Here is a 22,583-nt window from a genome sequence, read left to right on the forward strand (position 1 = left end):
CAGATGTGTTGTTTTGTCTGACCAACTGTCCAAATATATTAAATTTACGGTAGTGTTAGACAAAAAAGGCTGAAAATCCTCAAGTGCTTTTAAAAATTGTTGCTGACTAATTTTTTGTTGTTTGCCTCAGTAAACTGGCTAATTGTCTATATCAGACCAATCAGCCTTTTTAACACAGTGTGGTCTTTTCAAAATGTGAAATTTAGGAGGTAAATTTTATTGACATGAATCTTGGGTGATGCTACACATCACGTGATCTTGTTCTATGGTGTCTAACACATATAATATCATATCTGCAAACCTGTTCAAATACTACTGACGTCTTTATCATTTGATAGTGATTTACCACAAAAGGACATCTCAACTGTTTGGTAGTGGCTCATAATTATTAAAAGAAAAATATGTGTGTGGTCAATCAAAAAAAAAAAAAAACAATAATAAAGAAACTTGTTCTGTTGTTTTTTTTCTGGATGGGACCATTAATGGGTTATATTTGATATAATTTATAGTGAGAAGTTTATTGAAAACATTATTGCATGATGTGTTGATTTGAAGCCTTTTATGCACTGAGGTATTAGTTCACAAATTTCTCTTGCTCACACACACACACACACACACACACATACACACACCTAGGATAATGACATGGTATAGATATCATAGACGTAACAGTATCAATTCCTGACAGGTAAAATCTTTACATCTAAATGCCCGGCATGCATGGTGCTTTTGAAAACACTTCATGCCCCGTTGGCTTTGTCCTCCGGTTCACTTATTCATGGCAGCTCAACATAATAAATGCAGCTTTGCATGTAATCAGAATATCACAACAATGAGCGTGGCCTAGTTAGCCTGATGAAGAGAGGGTGGGTGAAAGAAGTCACCCTAATCCTCAAACTGCTGTCTGCACTGTTTGGTTTTCAACTCACTCTCACCCTACTTCTCCATAACCAGGAGTCAGGATCACTCAGCCCTCGACGTGCAACCTCTTCCTTGGGGCCATTTTGGACTGGTAACCATGGAGATGTGGGTCATGCAGTGATGGCAGAGAGATGGGAGACTTGTGGCTGGTGGTGGAGTCAGAGCACTGCAGGCTGCTGGAGAAAGCAGCAGCAGCACAGGACCATAAACTCTCATTATATCTGGGTCACTGGGATGCTCCAGCTGCAACAAGCAGACAAGACGCTATTATGCAAGAGGAGGGATGAGAGAAGTTGTGGGCACAGGGGCTTATAGTTAGAGGGGACGTCTGTTTACTGAGCAGGGCATACGTCAGGAGGGTGCGTGATGATATAACATGAGACCAGCTGAGCTCTGCTTTGCCAGCTCAGCTGTCCAAAACATGCTGTTGTTTTGGTGCTGGCATATATTAGGTTTTAAGCTATGTTGTAGGCTATTTTATTGTAAATTACTGTATATAGATACAACTACAAAAAAAATACAATTTTATTGGACTTGTAGATGGCACTTACTGCACTTAGAAATGGAAGAATGGCCAAAATATTTGCCAGTGCAAAGTAAATAGCCTACTAAAGCTATATAAGCTGATGATCGTCATCTATGCTACATGTAAAAAGAAATGCTGGCCATGTTTGTAGTTTTTTAAAAACACATCTCCAAACATATTGTTTACCTCAGTATAGGGAAAGTAAATATTTCTGGAGTGAGATTTCTGGGATATTGAAGTAAACTAAATCTACTAGACATCAAAGCTCTATTAAATCTCAGTCGTGATTTTAGTGGGGGGAGAAAAAAAAAATCAACTTTCGACATTGTAACGTGCATTTAAATCAAGTTGTTGGGCATGTTGTTGTGTCTCTGCCATTGTCCATGGCCCTCCACTCCATGACCCCCCCACTCGTTGGATTTCGGACTTGTGATTGGTGGAGACGGGCTGACTGTGTCGTCATAGCCCCATTGCCCATTCATCAGTGGACTTGGGCGTTGTACTCCGCATCTCATTTGCAGCGGGGCCAATTTCTCCATTTACAAACTCTGCTCTCGAGAAAAAATTGAAAGAATTCGCGTCTCTTTCGCATCTTCGCCACAATTTTTTTCCCCTTGCAAGTTCTCACACGTCCCTTTGCGGTCACTTCGGTTTCGGGCTGATTCCTCGGCTTCGCTTGGAGAAGGAGGTGTCAGCGGCGTTTGACTTGATTTTTTTGGGGAGGAAGCTTGCGGTCTTTGTTCATTCATTTGAATCGGTTGGGTTCCTTTGTTGGACCAAAAGCATGGGAGCACAAATCTCCAAAACCGCTGGAAAAGAGGAAGCTGCGGTAGAAAAGCCAGCAGAAGGTGCAGCTGTTGCAGCCAAGTCTAACGGACAGGTAAATTTACGTTTGAATCATTGAAATCTTAATTGCCCACGCGGAATTTAGTCTCAATTTAGCGATGTGTTGAGTCAATGGCGTGCTCCATGTTCCCTGTAGCGCATCCCCACGCTCACCGGCATCAGGGAAAGTGGCCACATGTATCCATTTTCACTGGCGACTGCTTTGTTTCAGTTTCATGTTTTATCCAACGCCACCTTATTTCAAAATCAGGTTTTTTTCTACACAATTAAAATGCTTTGCATTTTTACATGTGTATATATTTTTTTAATTCATCTTTTGAATATGTAGGAGATATGATGAATCTTTATGAAAGAATGATTGAAAAATCTTTTTTTTTTTTTTTTAATTTATTGCAAACATTTCACAGCTGCTTTGAGGCTTCAGCTCATTGCACAATGGGGCTGTTTTAATTCATTTGGTTGAAATGTGTGCAGCGGGGGTCTGTGGCCGCTCTCACTGTGGCATGGCCATTTTAAAAACCGATACCACGCCTTTGTTGCCAGGTTCAAGAAAGAAAGCCATGTTTTTACACACACACAAACCACAAAATGAATGGCTTATAATAAACATAAAGATGGGAATGAAAGAAGTTTACTAACTTAAAATTGCACATTTTGGTTTACTACATTAGCAATAAAATAAGGGGAAAAAAATATCCCCAAATTCCTATGTTGTTTCAACCGTCTTCACATTGAACGCCACCTGCTGGATCCCGACGGTACTGCGGTCTAACCGAGTAGCCTACTGCTGAAAGCCACAGATCTGTCGTCACTCTCCTGGTAACAGATGTTGCTGCAGTTTTAGGGCTATTTTCCTATTGGTTACTGCTAGTCGGTGCATTTGATTAAATATGAGTACGCCATATTTGGCGGGTGGCAGCCTTGCATCCACATGTTCATATATAGGCTAGTGTTTGGCCTTACATGCAAGATTACAAGCAATGAACACTCAACTAATTTTTACTTAAATGGCTTGGTGATGTGCTTGTTCAGGAATTAAATTTGCATTGTTTCCTTCCAGGAGAATGGACATGCCAAGACCAACGGGGATGCCTCTCCAGCTGCAGAGGAGGCCAACAAGGCTGATGTTCAAGCCAACGGCAGCACTCCTACCGAGGAGGTGCCAAAAGAAGAAGGCGAGAAAGTAGAGGGTGCTGAGGCCAATGGAGAGAAGGAGCCTGCAGCCACAAATGGAGAAGCCTCTGCCAAGCCGGAGGAAGGCACTCCATCCACCAGCGAGGATGGCAAGCAGAAGAAAAAGCGTTTCTCCTTCAAGAAACCCTCCTTCAAGCTCAGCGGCTTCTCTTTCAAGAAGACCAAGAAGGAATCTGAGGAGGCAGTGGAGGAAGGAGCAGGAGCAGAGTCAGCCGAAGGAGAGAAGGCGGAATCCGAGGAGGCAGCTACTGAGGAGACCAAGCCGGCTGAGGCTGGTGAGGAGGGAGCCAAGGAGGCTGCAGCCGAGGAGCCAAAAGCTGAGGAGGAGGTGAAGGCAGAGGAAACAGCGGCAGCAGCAGCAGGAGAAGAGGAGAAACCAGCTGAAGCTTCACCCACTGAACCAGAAACTGCAGCCAGTCCAGAGGCCACGGCCGCCGCCGAGTAATCCTGCTGAACGAGACGCCGGAATGAAGGAGACGATGGAGCCCGTCTGAAGGAATGCGAGGACTTGTCTAAAACCAGGGATTTTTTTGTTAATTTTTTTGTTGGTGTTTGTTTACTATTCTGCAACCATCTCATCCATAATGACTGCAGTGTCCGTGGCAGTGATGGACAGGAGGTGTACTGGCGAGTGTGCTGCTTCCTCACTGCTCATTGGTGCTTGCATTTGTGACGTGGGTGAGTGTGAAAGTGCGAATGTGAGTGTGAATGTTTTTCTACATGAAACCATGACTGTGTTGACACGTTGCTGAATTTGACATATTTAATCAAAGTATTTGGTGCTGGGCAATTGGATGTAGCAGCTAAAGCTGTGTCTGCAAGATTTGACACATTGTGATATTTAAAGGGAAAGTCCTAAACCAAGTCTTAAATGTTGTCTTTGCAGTGCACAGTTGTTTACAACTCTTTAAGCTCAATGCTCCTGTGGACACGACCATTCCTGAATGAATAGATTTAGTTAACTGTCAAAACAATAGATACTCATCACTTTCCATTAGATTCCACCATTTCAAAACTCTGTAGTAATGCACGTTGTATAGACTTTGATATTACTGGTTTTATGACTGAGATGTACCTAAATGACTGAAGTTTTTAACAGATTACCCATTGTAAATGAAGTTTTCTTGTTTTTCACCATTTGTAAGATTGAATAAAATTGGGAGATGTTTTAAGCAAATTTTGCATCAAGCTGTGATGACTTACAACACCACTGAAAATCTAGAAAGCACACAAATGAGGGGTTAAGGGCGCAGTCTTCCAAAGCATCTTTTTTATGAGGCTTTACCTTATTCAATATGGAACGTAACAAAGTGGTATTCAGGTGTTCAGTCTATTCTCTATGAGCACTGAAGAAAATAAAGGAATATAGTATGAATTTGCACCCGAGCTCCTTTATTTAGTGTTTAGCAAATATCAAACATCAAACGTTCCTCAGATTAATTTCTGTGGCTGAGATCAGCCACTAGACAAATGAATGCACCCATGGTTTCTTTGCTTTACAGCGCCCCCATGTGGTGCATTAATGGAAAAACACTGGATGCATAGCTGAGCAGTAAAAACCTATATTTGGTTTTATTTGGAGGTCTAAACTTTTAAAATTAACTTCTAACACTTGGAAAAAAAAATATTAGTATGAATTGGGGTTGAAATTCTTTTATAATTATGTAATTACATTAATTAAATTGGCTAAAAGATGATGAAAATACTGCAAAGTGTCTATATAGGACAGGTGTTTAATATGTAGTGCAAAAATTACCCTTTTAGTTGCATCTTAATTGGTTAAATTTAAGCAAAGGTAACAGAATAGGTCTGAAACTACCCATTTTAGGTCTTCTTCAGCACATCCTAAAATGTATGTGATCATCACAAGCATAAGTTGCAGTGACACAAAGTGGGAAGTGTTTGCTCCCCTGCAGTATTTTTAGGAAATGACGCGGGGAGTAACCACAACATAATAATTTGAAGAGATTTGGGGTTTTAGTTGTATTTTGCACCATAAATGATAGTGTTTCAAACAAACATTTTTACGCCAGCTAGAGTTTTAGTATCTGCAGCCTAAGCAACCTAAGTGATACTTTTGCTCACCCTCAACATGTTGGGATTCCTTCTACGAAATCCAAAAACCCATAAAAACACCAGGTCTTTTTTTAAGAGTAGACAACATTGCAGCAAACTGGGGTGTTTTTAGCCGCCCACATATGTGCCCATGCTCATTTCAACCCATCTATTTCCTTTGCACCCAGTTTAACCCTGTGTACTGCAGCTTCAGCCACCACAAGAAGGGTGTGTTTTACACATAATATTTCTATTCCTGCTTCCTGGTCTACACACCCATCCTGGTCACGTTATTGAGGGATTCGCTTCCCATTCTGGCCCCCAGTGTGGCTCAAATGCAGCTCACAGCCATGACGTATCCCACCATGCCACACACTGCTCTCTATCCTCCTCAGTCCCTTCCTTGGTTCCTTTGTTTACTTCTTTTTGGGCACATGGATACACGAGAGAGCAGATGCATACAAAAAATACAGAAAAGTGAGCCTTCTAAAAAACAAACATAGATCAGAGTGATATCCCTTTAAGTGCAGCAGATAATTTTGGAGTGTGGCTTGTGGAGTTGACCAGAGGCAGTTCTCCGTCTGTGTTCCTGTCTATTCAACCTCATGCACCAACCACAGACTGTCTCCGAATGGCAGTCCCCCTCAGATGGCTGTCCCCGGTGGTTTCCTTCCACCAGCTTCCTCTCTGTTTTGTCCCTTGGGCCCCTCACCTAACCACCGTCTCACTCTCTCCCAGGGAAGATCAAACAGCTGCTGCCCAGCCAGAGGACCATCTCTGTCCCCTCATCCTACACGCTAACTATTTTCAGCACACCCATATTCAGACTTGCACGGTAGAGTAGCTTTTGTAAACTTTGGCTCCCAAGCAGACGACCAGTAACCATCACGTGGAGAAAAGATTCATATTTAATCATCTTCATCCATTTCAGCATTTAGGGACTAATGGTGTGAAATAACCAAGTACATTTACTCAACAACTTTAATTAAGTGTGATCGCTCATTTTATTGTATATGGTAATTTGCTGGTAGTTTGTAAGGGAATTTAAACCATTAAAGTACAGTAACAATTATGGTTGATATTGTAATATGAGCTAATATTGTGTCTTGTTATTTTCAGAGCTTTATCTTCTAAGTTTATACTGTGTTCACATGATGCAGATTTCTAATAAAGACATTAAATCAAATTAAAATGAACGCAAATGAAGGATTATATAATAGGAGTATGGGCGGCCCAGCGGTAATTAATTTGCTCCGGTTCGCCCTAAAAGGTCATTGTATCTCCATTCTGTACTACTTTACATCTACTTCACATTTCTGAGGGAAATATTGTACGATGAACTTCTGAAATGTGGTGTCTTGTTACAGAAAAAAATCCAACATGCTGAACAATAAAATGCTTTAGAAATTCAATAATTTTATATGTAATATATTGATGACCTGATCATTCTGCATGTATGACTTATTTTACTTTTGATATTTAAGTTTTAATGCTTGTAATTGTTACATCAGCATATTCAGCTTTTACTTCAGTAAAAGGGAGCTAAGTTCTTCCACAGCTGACATGGACTCATGAGCTATATTATATACGTTAAATTATTCTTACACTATATTATTCTTATCACCTTATCAAAGTGAAATACTATGGCCTACCCATGTGGCTGTCTGCAGATAGCATGTCAGCATCCATTCTTAATCATTTATGATCATCTAATTTATTTACCCTTCATCTTTTTTCAGCAACCAAATGTTTTTGAAATTGTAACATTTTACTCTGGAGATCATAAGATTTCCTTTTTCTTTCAGTGTACAGGAAAGCTAGCAGATAGGTTTCAAGGTAAAAGTTGAAAAGGTTGAAGTGTTCTTGAAGAGGAAATACCTCCCAGCCCAAGGAGGCGCTGATCTGTATTTGACCCTTAACCCTAATGCATCAGGAGGCAGGTACAAAATACTTTTTTTTTTTTTAATAACCACAGTCAAAACAGATTAAAATGGATCTAGTTTTTTGAAAGAAACTTGAGTGCATAAATGAATAATCACATGTTTGTATTATTTAATATGTTCCTCTAAGTAATTTGTCTTTAGAAAAAATAGTTCATTGTTAATATTCATTTGGTTCCCATTGAAAAAGTGCTCCTGAGACAAAACATTTTTTTAAGACATCTTTTATTTTGGTCATTATGCTTTACATGACATAATGCATGTTTAGGGATATAACAATGTTGCAGGTAAACAGTTGGTGTTTGTATGACAGTATTGGTGACTTATTTCATTATAACAGTCAATTTGACCATTACCATTTCACAATATTCAAGTCACATACAAGGACAACAGTTACAACATGTTGCACAGAAAGTATTTGTGTACTTTTAATAAGGTTATTGGTCACCCAAACAAAGACAAGGTTGTACAAAAACAAACAAAAAAAAAACAAAAAAAAAAAAAACGGACAAACACTAAATTAAGACTTGCCAGTTGAAGTCAGTATAAAAGGAACAGAGTGGAAAAGAAAAAGTCAGGACACAACACAGTTATAACACCTCAATTTCACATGCTGTCTCCATTACAAAAGCTAACTGGTAACTTTGTGGATTGCTTCCCCCATCCCTGATCACCTGTTTTCATAAATTAGTTTTCCTTCTTCTAAGCACCTATTTCTTGTAGTTTTCAAGTCGAGATGCTACTATTCCTCAAAGAAGGGTGAACTGCCTGTCTGTTTGGCTGAGGAAAAATGAACAGGGAGTTTACTTTAGTTTGAGAAATAGATTGCAAATTTAGTTGGTTGGCTTTTGGGAGCTACTGTATCAACGTATCACGTTGAAGCAATGAGGAACCCAGAGAAAGAGCAGTGGACATTCTCGGCAGCAAAGACGCCATTGGCCTCATCATCGGGGATCTGGACGTAGACTGTGTCCTGCTCATCGAGCAAGAGGACAGCGCTACCAGACATCTGGTCCAGGAAACCCTTGTTGTACTCATCATAAGTGAACATGACAGGCTGGCCATTCTTGTACAAAGCAACTAGGGCATGAGCTCCATTAACATGGATGCTGTAGGCAAAATAGTAAACTCCGGGAATCTGGCAAGTGAAAATGCCGCTCTCAGGGTCATAGTGATTCTCAGCATTGTACACAATCTGGTCAAACTTAATGGGGGTGCCAGCAGCGGGGTATGGGGTAGCCAGAGATGCAGTGAAAGCAGACATGGGGGCCTTGACCATAACCTCACCAAATCCCTTGCCCTTCTCAAACATAACCTCACCAGGAGGACCTGGGGGACCAGGAGGGCCAGCTGGGCCAGTTTCTCCATCAGCACCAGGCTCACCGGGTGCACCAGGGGCACCCTGAGGTCCGGAGACACCCTTAGCAGCTAAACCAGCAGGGCCAGGAGAGCCAGGCAGACCTGGGTGTCCCTTAAGGCCAGGAGCACCAGCAGGACCTTGAGGCCCGGAGGGTCCTCTGGCACCTGGAGCACCATCAGAACCAGAGGCACCTGGCTCACCTGCACGGCCGGGAAGACCTTTGGGTCCAGCAGGGCCTGGGATACCTGGGGCACCTGGGGTACCTGGAGCACCTCCATCTCCTTTGTCACCTGAGGCTCCAGTGGCTCCTCTGGGTCCAGGAGGACCAGCTGCGCCTGGGTAACCCTGCTTTCCTTGGAAACCCTGTGGTCCCTGATCTCCCTTGTTACCCTTAGGTCCCTGAGCTCCAGTTGCACCTGTGTCACCTTTGGGGCCAACAGCACCAGCTTCACCTTGGAAACCTCTTGCACCCTGAGGTCCAGCAGGACCAGTGGGGCCAGTAGCACCAGTAGCACCAGTATAACCTGTTGGACCTTGCTCACCCTTTGGACCTGTGGCTCCAGTGCTACCTGTAGCTCCCCTCTCTCCCTTCTCTCCATTTACACCTGGCTTTCCATATCCGGGGACACCAGGAGCACCAGGGCCCCCAGCAGATCCCTGGTGGCCTTTAGGGCCGACTGGGCCAGGCAGACCGGGGGCACCATTCTCACCTGGTTTACCTGGCAGACCTACACCTGGGGCACCAGTGTGTCCCTTAGCTCCCTGTGGTCCCATGGGACCAGGGGCACCATCCCTACCTGGGCTACCTGGCTTTCCTGACTCTCCGGGTGCACCCTGTCTTCCTGGCTTTCCAACTCCAGATGCACCTGGTTCTCCTGGTGGGCCCATTGGTCCTTCAGGTCCTGTCTCACCCTGAGCTCCAGGAATTCCCACTCCTCTATCACCCTTAGCACCTGGAAGTCCGGGCACACCTGGGTGTCCTTTCAGACCAGACTCTCCCCTAGGTCCCATTGCTCCAGGAAGACCTGAAGGTCCGGGCTTTCCAGTTGCAGAGAGGCCAGCAGGTCCAGGGCTTCCAGGAGATCCTGGGGCTCCCCTAGGTCCCTGAGCGCCAGGGGCTCCTGTGTCTCCCTTCTCACCAGGTGCTCCATGACTGCCAGGTTTGCCTGGTCCACCTGGGGATCCAGGTTTGCCAGCAATGGAGCGGCCAGGAGATCCAGGAGCTCCAGGAGATCCTTGGGGTCCAGGCAGACCTTCGGCACTCTCACCTGGGGGGCCAGGAGGGCCAGCAGGTCCCTCAGGGCCGGGCTCACCTGGAGGTCCAGGCTCACCTGCTGTGAAGAGTGAAAGAGAGAGCATCATCAGTACCACAAAAAACAAACAAACAATCAACAACAACAAAACTCCACAGAACTAACAGTTGAAAATGTACACACTCATTAATTGTGTGATGCATGATATTGCCACTGTAGCTTGCAATGCACTGGTATGATATAGTACTAAAATTGAAATTACTTGTTAGAGTTACTAAAGGGAGAGACAGGATCAACTATAATGTGCTTTTTGAAACCTCTTGTTTAGTTTATGACTTTAAAATGTAAATGTGAACCTGTAGTCTGAGCACCATATTCATACAATGAGATCTTAGGATACAGACTCTAGTACCTCTAATTACAGCTCAGAAAAATATAAGAACAAGACCAGCTCTCAGCTCTGAGTTTATGTGAGTATGAGTGAGGTTTGGCAGTGTCCTGTTAACTGACAACAAGGTTGTTCAACAATCAATTGTGAAATTAATTTAGAGAAAATAATCTTATTCAATGCTCTTGTGTTTTGCACCATAAATTAAAAAATTGTGGACATAATATAGAATAATTTACTGATTGGTAATAACAGATTCAATGGTATCTGATTTCTAATTAGAGGTGGGGCGAGTTTTAGTCCCATGAACCAATCTTGTACTTTTGAGGTATGATATGAGGTATACATGGAGCTGATTCAATGGTGAACCTTTATTACATCCTTCTTCTAATCTTAAACTTGCGAGTTCTCCAGATGAAATGTAGAAATGTGTCTCTGCTTTCTTTTCATATACTTACATTATACATTTATTTTAATATTTAGGCATTTATTTAAAAATCTATAAATAAAAGAAAAGGATTTTATGTGTGCCGGTCACAGACCTTTAAGAGATCTTCTGTCTTGTTTGTGAAACAGTAGGTCAAAATGAGAGGGAGTCTTTTTTATTTGCTGCCTTAATGTGGTCACATGTGTTTGAGTGTAAAAGGCTCACTCTTTGGCCTGGTTTGGATAAAGCCAAACAGATGTTTCTACTTCTGTGTTCAGCAGGCACACCCAATCAAACCACACTGCTGGGTGACTGGACTGTAATTGTCAGTGTCAAACTAAAAATAATTCACTAACAGCTACTTTCTCAAATAAAAATAGCAATATGCTGCGTCACATAAGAGCAACACTTCATATTTTGTAATGCATGTAAGCCACACCATAATTAAAAATTTTAAAATGTAGTAAATCAATGTTTGCAGAACTCTAATATGGATATTTTTCTTGTTGTGCATAAAAAAAAACAAAGTTCATTTATGTTAAAAAATAAGTGAAATGTGCCTCGACTAGCATGAGTGTCTGAAAGCAAAAGATGTGGCAACATTTACAGCTAAAATGACTGAAAGGAGAAAAAAAGATTTAATGAACAAAATGCACTGAATAGAAGAGTAGTCTTAAACATTATGCTTCTCAAAATATTCAGTTTTGACCATCTTAACCCTAACACTACAAAAATTAAGAAATGTGACTGACACATGAATATTCCAGTTTTCAAAAAGAAAAAAGTATTTACATGGTGCCTATTGCTTTAACCATAATGATTACAAAATAAAAAAAATGTAAAAATCATTTCAGTAAAAATGTTGCTAATGTGATTGCCTGAGGACTGAGGAGTTCCAGCAAAAGAAAACCGAAAAGCTCTTCACTGAGTAAATAAGTGTTATTCAAAGCCCAGATCTAAATGGACTGTGTGATTGGAGAAGCATGCACACTGTTGCAGCCAATCAGAGCACAGGATGGTTTCAGAGCAAGGTGGAGTTGAGTTTTCAAAGTAAAGTGCAGCTGGCTGTGGCTAGCATGTGTCTCGCTACTTCTCTTGCTCATATTGGCCACAACAAAGATGCTTATTCCCTTGCTGGAGATTCAAAGGTAAGGCAAGACTGTGATGAAATGTTTAGTCTTTTAGAGAGGAAAATCTGACTTTAGAGGCTGTGTTTGTGAAGAAATAAGAAGCAGAAAATGCTAGCATTGTCAAAAAGAGACTGTATAGAGGAGGAGGTTGTGATTTCTTACCTTGGCTCTTCACAGAGTAGGGCTGGTACTGAGGGGCGGCCTTCACCAACTTCTTCACCACATAACGATCCCCATGGGCCGCTGCCATGGTCACCATGAGGAGGAGGATGCTTGCTACTCGCATGTCCATCTTGCAACGTCTAACCTGGAGGGGAAGCAAGGAGGCAGTCAGGACAACCAGTCTCCAAGTACACAGTGTCAGCAAGCTTTAGTTTAAGACTAGTTTAAAAACTGCCTCAGCTAAGTGCCTCAGTAAGTGTACATCTTTGCAGAAACTCAATAAGCAACAAATAAGATGGGATAAGCTAGAGTAACACAGTGTAAAGTTCAGTTTTTGATTCACTTAGAGCATCCTGGATCCTTCAGGACTGTCTGAATGTCACCAAGGAAGCTCAAAGCAAGCCAAAATCTGCCTCCCTTCCCCAGCATTCAATAGGAACCACTTTAGGCCTAGACACAACCAAGATGTTGACTACACTCCTCCAGAGATAGAGCTGTTCAGAGAGGAAGAGAAAACACACTTACCAGCATCCAAAGGAGGGAAAACCAATCTCTTCAGCACCAGTTAGCTCCTGGTGCTGCTGTATATCCTTAGGGTAGGAGCACAACTGAGGATATGCTGCCTCCCAGTACAATGATGTGAGTATTTATACCATATCTACCCCTCGCATCATTAAAAAAAAAAAAAGGGCCCCCACCATGCAAGTACCTCCCTCCTCAGTGCTAGGCTGTAATTAGCAGACAGATCTGCCCAAAGTGGGCATGACACATCAGGGTGCCTCCATGTCTTGAATATCCAGACACATGATTATCACTTATTTCAGTCTTCTTCTGAACTAGGAAATAATCATCTTCAAAACAAAAAAATGAAATAAATAAATGAATGCAACACAAACTAGCTGTGTAACAGGAATAAAGTGATGACAACTTTTCATTTTCAGCTTTGTTAACACTGATATTTGCACTGCAACATTTAAACTTTTACAATATTTAAACTTTTTATGCTTTTTGTATATACTAATGGATGTTTATAAGACCCCCTGTATAAATATGAAAATGTCTGAAAATAATCAAAGCACATCTATAAATAAACAAAACGACACCAGATTTGTAGTGGCACCTGTGCTGCTTCACAAAGGTTGCATTGAGGATGTACAGTACCAGACTCTTAATTTACATCTTGTCCAGCCGGCTGGTGAAGGCACGCCTTTACCTTTTTGACCGTCTGGACACCTCCATGTCTGCCATGATAAGGTAAACAAGGGAAGTGGTGGGGAAAGTTTGTCCAGAGCACCATGGATGAAAAGGTGCTGAAGATCTAAGATGTCTTAGTTTCCTCAGATTGAAACAAAAATAATTATGTTTATTCCTAAAGTATAATGTCATCATTTAAGGGATTGACATATTTAGTTTTTCATATATTTAGTTGTGTACATTTCCTGGGTATTAATCGGTCAGCTTGTCATTGTGGACAAAGTGGCCTTGATTTTCAGTCTCTATTTCAGGATGAATACTTTTTCTTAAGTTAGTGTATTTTTGTAGGTGTTTCACCCTCAAAACAGCTAATAAAACTATATAAGGAGCCACTGGGAAAGACATTTGGGCTTGTTTCTAGGCAGCCTCGTGAATGCAGCCCAGTGTGACAGCCCTCCCGTGCACTCCTCATGTTTGGACACTAGAGGGCAGGTTTTACTATTGTACAGCAGCTCTCCATGGAGCGAGTATGCTGCTGCTATGGAGAAGGGGCCATGCCCCTGTGGTCACCTGTTATTTTTGGCCCCCTCAGTGTATATGTATCATCAGAGGTTTCAGGCCTATTCCTACAATTACAGCTGGTTTCTGTCGTGATGTTGTATTTCCTCAATCAGCTCTATCCTCCAGTATTATCCTCCCTCACCCTCACTCCCCACCTTGCCTTGCTTACTTTGAGATCCTCCAACTGTAATTTCTCAATTTCAGGCCAGCCACATAGGAAATGCATACACCCAAATAATCACATGTTCTCAAACACACAAGCAGCCATAAACGATGTGTAGGGTACTCTATGTTCCATCCCAAAATCTTCCTCGACATGGGACCATTTATGGCACATGTTCTTCCTGTGTTCTCATGATGTATATACAGCGCTGACTGCTGACACCATGTGCATTTACATTTGCAGAAATCATTGTGACGAGTTGCACGACTGAGGGGTTCACCAGGTTTCTGTATGAGGCGTCTGTTCTACACGTGATTGTGACATGCAGCTTTCACCAGGGGTATAATTAAAGATTCTACAACATGGAGCTTGTTTGAACCTTTTTTTTTTTTTTTTGTAAATTAGACCAAATTATCTGCAATTTTCCAAAGTGCTACCTTCTCTGGTTTATAGCACTTAATCATGTTTGGCAAGCATTGTTTAAGTTTGCTCTTCCTGTCAAATAAAACATAATGTAATTTGTGATCTTCATTTCCAAATGTTTGCAGTGCTGCTCATAACCAAGACAGGAGTGATGGCTCACAGCGAAGGTGCAGACTGACTATCTGAGGCGCTGTGATGATAGAGAACTGTCACATTACACACGCACGTGACACAAGTACCTCGAGCAGGAGAGGGATTGCATTCGTGCCAATATAATAAATGCTAGTCATATTTTTCATTTTGATTTCACGTTTGCTCTTGCTTTATCAGCTGAGTAATGTCATGTTTACCCAAGTGTTCAGCAGCTGAAGCTTCCTGTTCTGATTGATTTACTGGTGAACACCACAGCACATGTTCCTGGTGCCACGGGTTTATATATTTTTTAGTTATACTGTATTATTTAAAAAACTCTTTATGCTTGTGCCCCGAGAGGAGGACCAGCTATTCCAGTTTTAGTCAGATTTAGATGAAATAACAGAGCAAGATAGGGTGGAGTTAGGATTTTATATGTTTATAGGTCCAGATCATTTCAGTTTATTTATGTTTTTCAAACACGGAGAAACCACTGCAAAAGAGGTTCTCCATTTTTAGTCCAATGTTCTGTTCTGAGAACAATGATTCATTTCTTTATGCATAAAAAAACTTAACAACAACCTGCATCTGCACGTGAATCTGTCAAGAGGACGAAACATTCATTGCTCAGCCTTGGAACCAGAGTATACTTTGGCTTAAGGAAGACTTGAATTAACAGTGTAATTTGGATGTTGTTTATAACCTTGCAGCATATTTTTTTTATTTTCTAAACACGCCAGTGCGCTCATTTGAGATGGACTCTGTGTCCTTGTGCTTATAGTGGCAGAATTGAAGGCTGTGAATCTGCACGGCAGGGCCCTCTCTGCTCCGCTCATTACAGCCCCGCAGATGCTTGATGCGGTCGGCAGGCCTCATTGTAATAACCATTAGGAATTAGGTTAACAACCTTCAAACTTAAGGCGGTGACGTCGCTTTGCCCTTATATTGTCGCCTCACTGTAAAATGCACACATGCTTTCAGTTTCTTCTTGTCACGTCATACACTTGATATATGACATAAAAAGTTTATACTGTATTTAGAAAAGTAAGAAAATGGCAAATCACTGAGAGCCTCTTGTTTCGGGATCACATTGATTTCAGATAGATTTTCTTTCATGCCTGTTTCCAATAGTTGATGTGTAGAAGAATATTTTGATATCATTTTTATTGTCTTCCATAGAAGAACACTGATAAGACGGACAAAAACAAGCATGGGAAGCCGTGACTAGGCAAAATGTCGTCGTCTGACCTTCCTGCAGAGGACATATGCTGGCATTCTGAGGTCCTGCTCGCTGTTCAGGCCTTCATCCGTATCTAACAGCAGCCCATAGATTTCACTCAATTCCCCCGAGAGTACTGCTGGACAGTGTTACTGGCAATGTTGGTGATGTTTGTGCTTGTACTCTACAATGATAACAGTGTTTGAGGAAAGGTTTTCGCATTTTCTCTGTTTTTGTTCGCTCCACTGCCCAGGAATTGATGTTTCTGGTTTCTTTGCCTTGCTGACCGAAGCTCAACCCACACCCAAGAGGAGAACATAATTGGCGGTTGATGTAAGGGGACTCGACCGAGCACGTGAGTTAAGCAACGGCTAAAGATACACCATCACGGCTGGGATACAAATTTAATGTTTCAATAAACTCCATGGACCACTAAGAGCTACTTTAAACTTTATGAATGGCAGACTTGACGGGGGCCCTTGTGAGTGATTGGTGGGGAAATTACAGGGTCCTGAAAACAAACAGGGACCCAAATGGAGCCGGACGTGTAAAAGTAACTGAAAAATGGTGGTAGTGGCAGTAGCCTTAGAGAAGAGGGCTGGTGTCTAGGAGATCACCAGTCTGAAACACCAGAAAGGCAGGAAAATGGGGGGGGGGTGGATGAGAAAGTAACAGTTGGGTGTTCGTCAACAACTGTCAGGTGTGAATGTTGTAGCTTGATGACTGTTGAGCAGGTTCCCTGAGCGTCGACAAACAGTGGCACACCGGTAAAGAAGTTTACAGAAGTTTAAATTTTTACTTTAACGGTGTCCTGTTGTGTAAACACATGAAATTCACTTTGTAATTTAGTTGATAGGTTGTCAAGAAATGGAAATTTGTGCTCACGTGCTGCCTGCGATGTTATCACCAGTCGGAAAACAAGAGCTTGCTTATTGCCAGTCAACCAAGTCAAGTGCTGCTTTATCTGACTTGGTTGTTTCTGCTTTCATAGTTCAATTTGCTGTAAGTTTATTTCTGGAAAGGTCTGACTCAGCTTCTGGTTTGAGGCGGCTTTCTTGGCCTTTGTTTGGCCGAGGAAATCAGAGTTTCAGAGTTGCAGCAGCCAGAAACTAATTTAACAAGAAGTGCGCAGCCAGACGGTTTATGAGGTGCTGCAAAACAGCACTTGTGCACACAATGTACTACAAAAGGTAAGAAGGTCAGAATAACACATATAGATTTTTTTTTATTATTGTTTTTTTTCCTCTAGCAAGGAACCAATCTTTGCTGGTTATATTATAACTTTCCACTACTCTCTTTTTATCATCTCGCTTTGTTCCAGATCTCTGTTTAAAAAGTAAAAAAAAGAAAATCCCAGTCAAACAGTAGACTTACTACTCAAAGTCTGCTTATTATGGGATCATTTAAAGATATCAAAGTTAGACAAAACCACCTTAATGGGATTTCTGGTGCTTAAGTGTAGGTGGTGGAGTTCTGTATTTAAGGATAATGACTTATCCGTTACATCAAGCCTGCGAAAATGTAAGGTTTCACTGTCTGTATCAGGCAGCGCAAGCCATTTCACAACAAATGTCACAAAATAAAAATAAAACACAACTTGTCAGTGTGTGTGGCGAAGTCTCTGTGAAAGTCAGGGGGGTGAAAACGCTCAGCTCTCTTACCACAGAGTAAACTGCATCAGAGCAGAAGTGGGTTTATATTTGACTTGTCAGTTCACAATTACATTTGACACTTTCTGTGCCTGAAATGCAGAGCGACAACCAAGACACAGTGTTTATACATCACAAAGTCACCTCACCATGGTTAGTGCTACACCATAATGACTGAGACAAGACAAGTGCTCTGCTCACTATATTTGGTATTTGGTTCCAGCCAATGTCTGCCTCTAAATAGGTGTTGGAGCTAAACTGTTAGTTAGTGCCCACACAATTTGCACATGTCTCCTCGTGCTGTTCATATATAAAGACGTGACCACAGGCAGTTAGCTCGAGTTTAACGCACAGAATGTCCAAAACAATGCCGGGGTCGAGTCTCGGTCTGGTGCGGTTTAGAGGATTGTTTTGCTGGCTGATGGACGCTGTGTGGGCTGATACTCTGACCAGAGCCAGAAACAGTGGCTTAACTGTGACTAAATGGGAATCATTCCACATTATGTAATATACACAAGCAAAATCATCCTGTCTACTCTCCAGAAATAACATATTAATAGCTCAAAAAAAGTGTTTTTCTCATTGTTGTATCACTTGGATGTTTGACTTTCACTGTGCGCAGAATGATGTATGTGCAAGGTTTGACACTTTAAGGCAGTTTTGACATTCATCTGCTGAAATGGTTTCTCTGTGCTCACATTAAATCTCACTTTTTTAACAGTTGTATGTACAAATGTGATTTATGGCTCAGAGTTAGAATGCAATCAGTCCAATATGCAACTTAAAAGAGTGTGATGTGGAGCCTTGAAGCCTCTAGTGCACACACACTGAGAATGGACTTTTCAGTGAGGAAGATTTTCTTGTTCACATTGATGTCCTATGTAATTCTGAGGTTTTTTCCCCCCACAGTGAAAAACAAATAGTAAAAGTAGTAAAAAGAACATAAAGGTTCCATGTGAAGTTTTCTTTAAATTTTTAACCTTATACTGAAAATGCAAAGAAGCTCTTGGCAAGACTGGCAAGTAAACAGCTGTTAATGCTAACGTATAGCAATAGTCAAATTTACACATAGCTCATTTAAAGTTTTAAGTCTGTTGGAGCAAACATAATGCGAGAATGTCAATTTAAGTGTTACGTTTTCTGCTAAAATATTGGCTCTTGCAGAGACCGGCATCTAAACTAGAGAGAGATACTTGTGAGCAGGTAATTATTTATTGAGAATAGTTTTAGCACAGCACTAACCTGCCCAAGCATGCAGCACATATTAAACCATCTATTTAAGCCCTATTGGTTCATCCCTCTGGTTGCCCCAGTTAGTGCGCCTTTGGACCCTGGTATACCTGTTGGCATGTCTGGTTTTTGTGATTGGAATTAGAGGAATTAGAGAACAATCAAAGCCACTTGGCTAAAATGTAATTGAAACATCAATAAAACCAAAAACAAGTCACCAACTAATCTCTACAGAATTAAAGTATTATAAAAATGGCAAATATGCAGCTGGTTTTTTCAACCGAACTCAGATGTGACCAAGAAGTCTCTCCATAAAACCAACAGCAAAGTACTCTATTTGCCTGCTCTTTGAAGGTATTAAAAAAAAAAAAAAAAAAAAAAACCCACACTCATTCAAACAAGTGACACGGTGCAGATGTTTTGGAGTTTGTTATTGGTAATCCACAGACACAAGAACATCCCAGAATAAATCAGGACAAACTGAAGTTTCATTCCATATGGTTTTCATGGTGGCAGCTGGCTCCTCATTGTGTTTGTTTAAGGGGTTTAGGGGACTAGACTTCGTATTTGCAGGATATTTTGAAGAGACGCGCCAAAGGTGGATGCTGAATGCAAAAACATTTGTGTTGTGAGTTTGTCCAGAGCCTCACGTGGCCTGTGATTGTGGACATGGAAAGCTGTCTGACACAGCATGGGTCCAGGGTATTTCTGACTTCACAGTATCTTTTGAACACCCACCATAAAGGAAACCATAGAGCATTAAACATGTCTAACCACAGGTCATCCGAGACTGGTCCTGACAAGCAGACAAAACAAATCTGAAGTCAAAGTGTAAAAAGGCTCACAGGCTAAATTTGATTTGTTTGGTGGACATTTACTCTGAAGTGTAACAGAGACAGATCTTTGTGTTTGTAGTTCTGCAGGATGCTTTCAAATTATGAGTGATTTAAACTTTCTTTTCACAAAGAAAAATCATGGTTGAGTATATCTTTAAAGGGGTTATTAGACATGCATTTAAATTAAATGAGCCATAACCCCCCCCCCCCCCCCGTTTTTGAACAGGTAATGCTGGCGTTCAGGATGATGTACAAGAAATGTGCACCCTTTTATTTCTCTAGCTTTTTACATGCACTTGTTAATAAAAGGCTTTTTGTGAAAAGGTTAAGGCTGAGGCGTCTAATGGGCTGAAAACTGGTGTATGTGAGTCAGCTGCATTACATACATTAAAGCTATGGAAATGTAATTTTATAAATGAAAATCAGAGTAGCTTCTTGTGGGGTCTAGATGATTTATTTTCCTCACACAATTTCATAAATATACCAGCGTGGCCTTCCTCCTGCAGAATTTCGGCTTCATATTTCTCTTAGAGCTGATCAGAATCCAATGACAGAAATAATAAATGCTTCCAGGTGGTCTGCAGGACCAATGTTGCAAAGCAGAACAAAGAGTTTGTTATTTTGATGAGCCAACAGTTTCTCTGTGGAGAGCCTGTTTTACTGCGAGGGCTCGTCCCGGCCCGAGCAGAGCCAAGTGGTCTTAAACACAGAAGGAGTGCGAGTCATTGTGCTCTGTAATTTCGGCACACTGCAGCTGTCTTAAGTGACCGCGGCTGTAGACCTGTTAACCAGCCTGATCCACATGTAAAACTTTCCCTTCCTTCTAACATAATAATTATAATGTCACTTCCCAGAGCTCTCTCCCTCAATTGCAGCATGTATAGGTTTAACTGCAATGACAGCTTGCTGGAAGATCTTTCTAGGACAGGCCTGATGACTATTTTGGGTCTCTGACCTTGTTTCCCGACAAAGAGCCTCTGTTAATCTCTTCTATAATTCCTGTACCAAATCTCTTTTTTTCCTGGATAATGCAGCTACTGTAAATACCATTTTTCTAAGGTTACGAGCTTTGCTTTTAAGGCACATCTAAAGCCTGTAAGTATAGGCCTATGTCTTTCTCTCTAGAGCTGGGGCTGGACAGTCGAGTCTGGATGGCACAAGGTGAACTGCTAATTCTGCTTAATGGCACACATACTGTGTGAGACTTTGAAGAGTTTCCAATTGGTATTTTTCTCAGCTATTTACAGTTCTATATTTTAAACAAAATCTCCAAATGTGGAAGTTTGAGGTCCTGTGGTAAAGGAAGAGAGAATTACAGCCCTAATACTGGTGCACTTTTTCTGCTACAGTGTTTACATTGGTCTAGTCACATTCTGGTCAGTGTGCAACAGCTCGTGGTTGAATAAAACTGTGGTTGCAGCCGCTGCTTCAATCTCATCTTATGCCAGACAGACAGGTGGACACAGACAGTGTCTGGAAAATCCTGTAGCAGAATCTAAAAGGCAGCCGCTTTCTCTAGTGGCTGTTTAATAAAGGGACAGACATTTGATCAAACATGTTTCCCAAAGACGGAAAAAGAACGCCTCACTAACATGGTGAACTACTGGTGCGTGCATCTCACTCAGCCAAACCTCCCTTTTGCAGGAGGCTGTAACCACTTTGGTTGTGGCAGTGAATAAAAAATATTTTTTTGTTCAAAAGCGTTTGTTGTATTGTTGTTGTATATAACCATTGTATTTCAACTAATTATTTGTTTTACAATATACAGATCAAACATGATTATACCATCTTGCTAATTATTTTGATAGGACAAGATTTTGTTTTTAGTTTTTAGTTTTAATAGTTTAGGGCTTGGAGCAAGTGATTTTGGTGCTTTTTAAACTGGGTGCACTTTTATGACTGATCTGACATTTGTCCACGTTTGTCTGCACAATGAGCAGCTTCGGACATGTTGGTAAATTTAGCCAGATTGGGTTTATTAAAGTTTAATACGTCCCTCATACAATCAAACCTGAGCTACTAGAACTTCACAAAACACTCTTCAACAGACCAACCCCACCACTACCCATCTGCGGTCATACTGTATTTTTCTAGTGGAAGTTGGCTTACACAGCATCAGCAGTCATTGTGTGCAGCCTAAGATGAGAGAAAACGGAGGGAGCTGCTGCCTGCTGCAGGGACGGCAGACAGCAGCTGGATAAAATATTCATATTTTATGGGTATAAAATTTGTTTTTGACTTCCTGTCTATCCCACATCTCCCTCCCATGCTCACAACTTCTCACGAAGAGGCCTAGACTATGTTAATTAGCTTGCTTGTTATGTACCCGAAGTGACCATATTTAAGCATGTATATAAACTTTTTATCAATACTCTCAAGCATTCAGCCACATTTGCTAGCGAGCAAACACTGTATATGGACTAGACTTGCACTTTACAAATTTATTATCGTCATATAACCCGCCAGCTCCTCCATGGGCCCATCAGAAGGGTCTGAACATGCTCTGACAGAGTAAACACTAACAAGTATGTCACTACAGACAGGGTGTACCTCGTTAGATCGGTTAGATCAGTTCATTTTGCGCTAACCATAAGCACATTTATCAATATCTACCAGCATTGTGTACCAGCGAGCCAGGTGACTGCCTACCTTTTAAACGTGTAGAACTTCGATTCTCGCTCCATTCTTCCGTTATTTTTACTCCTTTAGTCCGTAAGGGTCCACAGATCACAAAAATCAAAAGGGTTTCTTCATGAAAGTATTCCGGGTTATGAATATCGTCCAGAGAAGTCCAAAGTAAACGACCGAGCGATTCTGTCCACTGCTCTTCCCTCATTTCTCCTCTGTCTTTCTCTGCTGCAGGATTAGCGGGTCTGCTATTGTTTGTTAGCTTTCCGGCTACAAAATGGAGGCCTCCATGTAACCGAACGTAAGACGTGATGACGTCTTTTCCGTCAGAAAAAGCCAGTTTTTT

General features: G+C 41.5%; 2 protein-coding genes across 2 annotated transcripts; one reads left to right on the forward strand and one right to left on the reverse strand.

Annotated features, from left to right (window-relative positions):
- Positions 1-2,110: 2,110 nt before the first annotated feature.
- On the forward strand, positions 2,111-4,664 carry marcksb (myristoylated alanine-rich protein kinase C substrate b). The gene is made up of 2 exons (XM_023400962.2): positions 2,111-2,327; positions 3,354-4,664. The coding sequence occupies exons 1-2, from the start codon at positions 2,232-2,234 to the stop codon at positions 3,930-3,932; spliced, it is 675 nt and encodes a 224-aa protein (XP_023256730.1). The 5' UTR covers positions 2,111-2,231; the 3' UTR covers positions 3,933-4,664.
- Positions 4,665-7,885: 3,221 nt separating this feature from the next.
- Positions 7,886-12,836, reverse strand: col10a1a (collagen, type X, alpha 1a). The gene is made up of 3 exons (XM_023400981.2): positions 12,728-12,836; positions 12,203-12,347; positions 7,886-10,176 (listed from the first exon to the last, which is right to left on the reverse strand). The coding sequence occupies exons 1-3, from the start codon at positions 12,731-12,733 to the stop codon at positions 8,354-8,356; spliced, it is 1,974 nt and encodes a 657-aa protein (XP_023256749.1). The 5' UTR covers positions 12,734-12,836; the 3' UTR covers positions 7,886-8,353.
- Positions 12,837-22,583: the final 9,747 nt, after the last annotated feature.

Source organism: Seriola lalandi, unplaced genomic scaffold (assembly GCF_002814215.2).
Source record: "Seriola lalandi dorsalis isolate HSWRI2012SDOR001 ecotype SW California unplaced genomic scaffold, Sedor1 jcf7180002053102, whole genome shotgun sequence".
Taxonomy (NCBI): Eukaryota; Metazoa; Chordata; class Actinopteri; order Carangiformes; family Carangidae; genus Seriola; species Seriola lalandi.

Bases quoted from the DNA above. Each gene is read 5' to 3' on its own strand.
- marcksb (XM_023400962.2), top strand. From the start codon at position 2,232: ATGGGAGCACAAATCTCCAAAACCGCTGGAAAAGAGGAAGCTGCGGTA. The intron at 2,328-3,353 runs GTAAATTTACGT...GTTTCCTTCCAG, and splicing joins CAGCCAAGTCTAACGGACAG to GAGAATGGACATGCCAAGAC.
- col10a1a (XM_023400981.2), bottom strand. The intron at 10,177-12,202 runs GTAAGAAATCAC...CACTCTTCACAG, and splicing joins CTACTCTGTGAAGAGCCAAG to CAGGTGAGCCTGGACCTCCA.